The 6000-nt window shown below is 46.3% G+C and overlaps 1 protein-coding gene across 1 annotated transcript in view; it reads left to right on the top strand.

Annotated features, from left to right (window-relative positions):
• Positions 1-4583: 4583 nt before the first annotated feature.
• The window catches only part of CDH2 (cadherin 2), a 265943-nt gene continuing 264526 nt past the window's right edge, over positions 4584-6000 (top strand). The window contains exon 1 of the mRNA XM_036743695.1: positions 4584-5647. Coding sequence (XP_036599590.1) covers positions 5579-5647 — 69 coding nt within the window. The 5' untranslated portion in view covers positions 4584-5578. The remainder of the gene's footprint in view (positions 5648-6000) is intronic.

Here is a 6000-nt window from a genome sequence, read left to right as displayed (position 1 = left end):
GATCCCAAATGTGATCAACTTGGATTTGGGTGCACAAGTCCACCAGAGAAAAGAGCAGACATGAATTATCTTTAGGGTAGAATGACAGGGGAGAGTGAGGGCTACTGGATTTATTGTCTCTCCAACGGAATTCTTGTTTAGAATTAGGTTTAGGGCAGGGATTGTTTTAGCTTTATCTTTATATCTCTGATTTGTCACTTTAAAAATGTTTGTTAATTGGCTGACTTGGAGCACTTGATGCCTCCTTGTCCTGAAACATAAGAGTAAATGGATTAGAGTTAGCAAAACTTGGTAAGGGATCATAGACCTAGAGCTGGAAAGGCCTGGATCATCTAGATCATTCTATCCTTACTCCCAAATATTTTACAGAAAAGGAAACTGAGTCTCAAAGATGTTAAGTGGTTGTCCAAGATCACATAGCCAGCATATAGCAGAACCAGGATTCAAACTTTACATGGATATGTACATGGATACATGGATATGTACATGCATACATGGGTATGTGAGACATCCTCAAGAAAGTGTAATATCCCTGGGCAAATCTCTCTGCGTCTGTGTTCCTATCCTTCCTGTCACCAACTTTCTTATAAATAGTGAAATCATAGGAGGTTTGTGGCACATTGGAAAGCAAGATGGACTGGGAAGGAGTAACAAGATCAAGGCTCTGCTGTAAATTCCCTCTTGCAATCTCTGTAATAATTCACAATTCACTTTTCCTCTTTGCCCTGAGCTACTTTCTTTGTAAGAAATGAAGTTTGTATAACATGATCTCTAAGGTCTCCCAGCTCTCCCACCTAAATGTACACACAACACACTTTTAAGTTTAATATACATTATTTTCCCTTACTTTTAAAATATCTAAACAACAAATCAATAAATCAAGCCCTGATTTGGATTTCTGAGGTTGTAAACGTTCCCACAGAAAATTTAATAATTTGCTTATGACCCTTCTCTAAAATTTAGAGTTGAAGAGACTTTGTTTTGGAGTTTATTTGTTTTGGTCTTTGTATTCATAGGGCCTAGTACTTGGTAAGACTTTCACAAATATTTGGTGAATTGGTTTCACCGAACATCAAGTGTAACTGGCTTCCTAGTGGAGGTTCATTGTATGCATATAACCCTCCATTGTTTTGCTGTCCTAGTTGAGTAATCATCTCTTCATGTCTGCCTCCCTGAGTCACTGCCCAAGGGGCCTGGTCCTGACAGTAATTAGCCATGTGACTTTGGTCATTTCCCCTCTCTGGTATTCATTTTTCTTGTCTGTAAAACAAGAGAATTGGCTTACGTGATCCATCTAGTTTCTTCCTCAAAGAGCGCTGGGCCTGGAGTTTGGAAGACCTGAGTTCAAATACAGACAGATACCTAGATCGATGTAACCTTGGGCAAGCCACTCAAACTTTGCTCTCATCTGTAAAATAGGGATCCTAATAGCACCTAAAACCTCCTTAGGGTTGTTGTGAGGATAAAATGATACACTATTTGTAAAGCACTTTGCAAACCTTAAAGTACTATATAAATGATAAAGTCTTATGATTAGGGCCAATGATTTCTATCACCCAAGGGGCAGACCTCTCTGAAGGTCTATTTTTCACAGGGCCTTAGGTGTAAGCAGCTGCGAAAAACCTGAGGGCTTAATCACCACCTGTACCCAGCAATTAACGGTCCTACTAAATGATACTACGCTATTTAGATTTAAAACCAGGCCTGTTCCTGACAAGCATTCAGATTATAACAAGTTTCATTCACCACTAGATCTGCTCTCATTAAACATCAAATAGTTGTACAAAGGCTCCGGAGACAAGGATTTTAGAGGTTAGACATTCCCCCTGATCAAAGGCTAACCCATTGGCAGATTAGCTAGGCTGGGTTGATCACGTGATCAGAGTGAAAGTCATTAGGCTACCACAATAATTCAGGTCTGGTGAACTATAGAGGGCAATCTCAGACAAGTTGGGCACAAGAAATAACTGTGTAGCTCCTACCTCACACAGCTGCAGTCTAAGTTTATTAGAATTGCAGACTCTTAGTTAACTGACATTATGAGGCAGATTTTAAGAGTTTAATTTATAAGGGACTTGAGTGTTTGTTGAGGCTGGGGGTGACCTCCAGAGGAGGAAATTCTACCAAGCTGTGGTAAGGGACTGTCGTCAAGAGTAAAAGAGATTTGTTTAACCATTAGGATAGGGGGGAAAAAAGGACAGCACATTCCACTGGCTGCCTTAAGCTCTGGCTGAGGACTTTGTCCAAATGACTGAAGTTATTTGTATAACTAAGATAATGAGGCCTGCTCATCCCACTGTAGGTCTTTTTAAATCCAGTCACTAATAACAGGAACAGGATCTAACTCTGGTAGTAACATTTTGGAATCAAAAGGACAACCACTGATATTCTCAAATAGCTACTTGCATATCTCATTATATGTATAACGAAATAAATTTATGAGGAGCAGGGTCTACAAGACCTGACCAAGAGCAAAGTCACCTCTCGGTGCCCCTACAAAGCTGTGAAATGAGGATTCTTAAGGTGGGGCCTGTGAATTTGGATGGGGAAAAAATAACATCATGATTTCAATGTAACTGGTTTCCTTTGTAATCCAGCTTGGGACACACACAGGCGCACACACACGCACACGAACATTATAAACTAAAGATAATACTTCTCTTGCAGGTGGGGAAATTCAGGATCAGAAAAGTTAAGTGACTTGTCTATCATAACCCAGATCTGACCCTAAATCCAAGACTCAATCCACTTACTAAAGGAAGGGCTTTTCCAACTACCTTTAGGAGGAGCCATTTAGTGATATTCATTTTTAAGAATAATTGTATGGCAGATTGGCAATGGGGTCTACAAGTTAATTTACCTGTAGGTGGGTGGAGGGAAACCACACACTCAAATTGAAGATAGCACTCACAAGTATTGCATCACCAGTTTAGCCATTAACTTTTTAATTTCATTAAGATAACATTGCTGAAAACTTTTTAAGCAAAAAAAAAGTCCAGGAGGAAAGATTTTTTAAAAAAAGCTTTAAAATGACTATTTGATACTTTATTTAAAATATATTATTATAAATGATATAATTATATAATATAAATTAATGACAGACATATCATTATAAATTTATTTAAATATATCATTATAAATTATCAATATGAAATATATTACTATAAATCATAGTGACTTCTACAGGTTTGTCATCGTTCCTAAGTGACTAGTAGACTGAAATTTTAAAAAAATTAAAGAGATTTCCAGTTCTCAAGAGAAACATGCAACAAATACAAAAATTATCCTTGACTACATCGAATATAAATACTCCAAATGTTTATGGAAACATTCACATTAGCTTTGGATTTTTTTACATGTTAAATTTAAAAACTTTTTCAGAACAATCAATTCCCCCAGCGAAATCCAGCCTAAAAAGTTTGCAAGATCCAAACTTGTCAAGACTCCACCTCAAGGCCTCCAGACCGCTTTGAAGTGGAGGGAAAACTCACTTGGGGCGCAGTCTATTTTTTCACTTCCTTTTTCTCCCCTTGGTTAAGACAACCCAGGATTTGTAGAGAGTCCAGGAGGTAGCTCCTGGCACCTTTCTGTTCTTGTTGGGAGTCCAAACCGATCACACATTTGCTTACAAACAAATAAGCATTTGGAAATATAAAACTGGCCATCCCCAATTAAAATATTAAAAACCAAAACAAAACACGCTTAACTCCCCTCCCCCCAAACTCAAGCAGATGCAAGAACAACTCGCAGCGTTCCAATAACATCTCTCCGGGTAGGAGCTGAAGAGGTGTAAAAGCCAACCCAGAGCCTAAGCGGCTGCCGCTGCCTTCAATCTCCCCTCCCAGCAGGTGGCTCATTGCAATCGCCACAGACAACAAGGGCCAAGATTGGTTTTGCACCGGCCTGTAGTTCACAGTATTCCTCCCTCCCCCATAAATAACAGATCTAGAAAGAATTACAAAAGGAGAAGGAGGTGCGTGTGTTAGGTTACCGCGGAAGCATTTCTCCCTCCCCCAGACTCCCCAGCCTGCGTTTTAAATATAATAGCGCCGTGCAACAAACCAAACCAAGTTACTGCGCAAGTTTTATTTTATTTCTACAAGCCTGGCCCTCGGCAGGTTCCCTCCCTTCTCTCACCCCATACATTCCCAACAGTGATCCCCCTCTTCCTGCAGAAAAAATAGAAAAGAAAAGGAAAGAAAGAAAGAAAAAAGATAAAGAAAAAAAAAACCCGGGGTTGTTAGCGCTGGAGGTGTGGGCGGCTGCTGTTGATCCGGGCTGGGCTACTGCTGCTGGTTGTTGGTCTCCGATTGGCCGCGCAGCCGGCAGAGAGAATCAGCCGGGGGGAGGGAGGGAGAAGGAGGGAGGGGGAGATAAAGAGAAAGAGGAGCTGGAAGCGGCAGCAACAGCAGCCTGGCATAAGGGGAAGACGCAGGCAGTGGGGCTTGGTATTGTGATCCTTCTTGAAGCGGAGTTCGCAGGGTGTGCGTGGATGTGTGTGTGGTAGGGGGAGGGGTGCGGGGGAGGGTCGGGGGAGGAGGAGGAGGAGGATCTAGAGGCTGGGAGGAGGAGGAGGAGGGAGCGAGAGCGTGAGAGTGAGCAATAGAGAAAGTGAAGGAGAAGGGAGGCAGTCTTAGGGGCGAGTATGCAGCACCAGCAGCAGCAGCGCTAGCGGCGGTGGCAGGGTTGTGTTCCCCTCCTCTCCTCTCCCAGGGTCGCTTTGAGAAGAGAGAGAGAGAGAGGGAGAGAGAAAATTCCCCGGAACTCTCAGGGAAAGGGGAAAAAAAGAAAGGGCAGAAACCAAATAAGTCGCCCCGCACCCAGGAAAAGGAGACGACATCCAACAGCGCGGAGGAGGAGGACCACGGCGCACCAGCCCTGGGTCCTGCTACTACTTACTGCCCTTTGTACTCGCAGCCCCGCCGCCTCCGGGCCCTAAAATCCCTCCCGGCTTGGCTGGTCTCTCCCTCTCCATTTTAACTGCACCGGGCAACAGTGAAGAGAGGGTACCCATAGAGGAAAAAAAGAAAGAAATCTGGCGTGACGGAGCAGCCTGGGAACGCCGTCCGCCCGGCTTCTTTCTCCGCATCCTAAAGAAGCAAAAGAGGGGAGGGGAAGCTCGCTGGTGAGCGGGCCGGAGGGGGACCGTCGCGGCCGCCGCTGCTGCTTCCCATCCCTGCGGCCGCCTGAGCGGGAGAGGAACCGGCTCCGTTGCTCAGCTCCTGCTGCCGCCGTCGCTGCCTATACACATACATACAGGCACACGCAGTCCCTCCTTCCTGCATCCATCCCCTTGATCTCTCGCTCTGTTTTATTACTCCTGGTGCGAGTCCCGCGGACTCTTCGCTCCGCTATTTGTCATCATCGCTCTCTCTCCATTGGCGGGGAGGAGAGGTTGAGAAAGAGAAAGGGGGGGTGGGGGTGGGGAAGGGAAAGGGGGGGAGGGTTGCGTGTGTGTGTATGTGTGTGTGTGGAAAACTGCCTGGAGTCGTCTCTCTCTCCGTTGCTGCTGCTGCTGCTGCTGCCGCTGCTCCTGCCACCGCCGCCTCCGGCTCCTCCTCGGCCCCTCTTCGCCTCCATGTGCCGGATAGCGGGAGCGCCGTGGACCCTGCTGCCGCTGCTAGCGCTGCTGGCGGCCCTGCACCAGGTAAAGGGCGCCTCGGGCGGACAGGCCGGCTGGCCCGGGGACGGACTAGGGGATGGGGACGGAAGGAGGGTGGGGTGTGGGCGGGTGGAGGCTCTGGGTCCCTTTGTTCCCCCGCACTGCTGCTCCGGTGCAGGGCGATGCACCCGGGAAGCGGTGGGAGGGACGGGGGTTGCTGCACAGTTGCTGTAGCACGGGAGACGATGGGAGTGCGGGCCAGGGAAGAGGAGGAGGAGGAGCAGGGGCAGGGGGTTGTGGGCAGAGCAGGTTGTTTGCAGCCGCTGTTCTGGCAGTGCCGTGAGGGGGGGAGGATTGAAACGGGTCACCAGGGCACCCCTCTGGGGATTAGGGGATCT

The sequence above is a fragment of the Trichosurus vulpecula genome, chromosome 1 (assembly GCF_011100635.1).
Source record: "Trichosurus vulpecula isolate mTriVul1 chromosome 1, mTriVul1.pri, whole genome shotgun sequence".
Classification (NCBI taxonomy): domain Eukaryota; kingdom Metazoa; phylum Chordata; class Mammalia; order Diprotodontia; family Phalangeridae; genus Trichosurus; species Trichosurus vulpecula.
The sequence above is the reverse complement of the archived record's forward strand: the minus strand, read 5'-3'. Positions and strand labels throughout refer to the sequence as shown.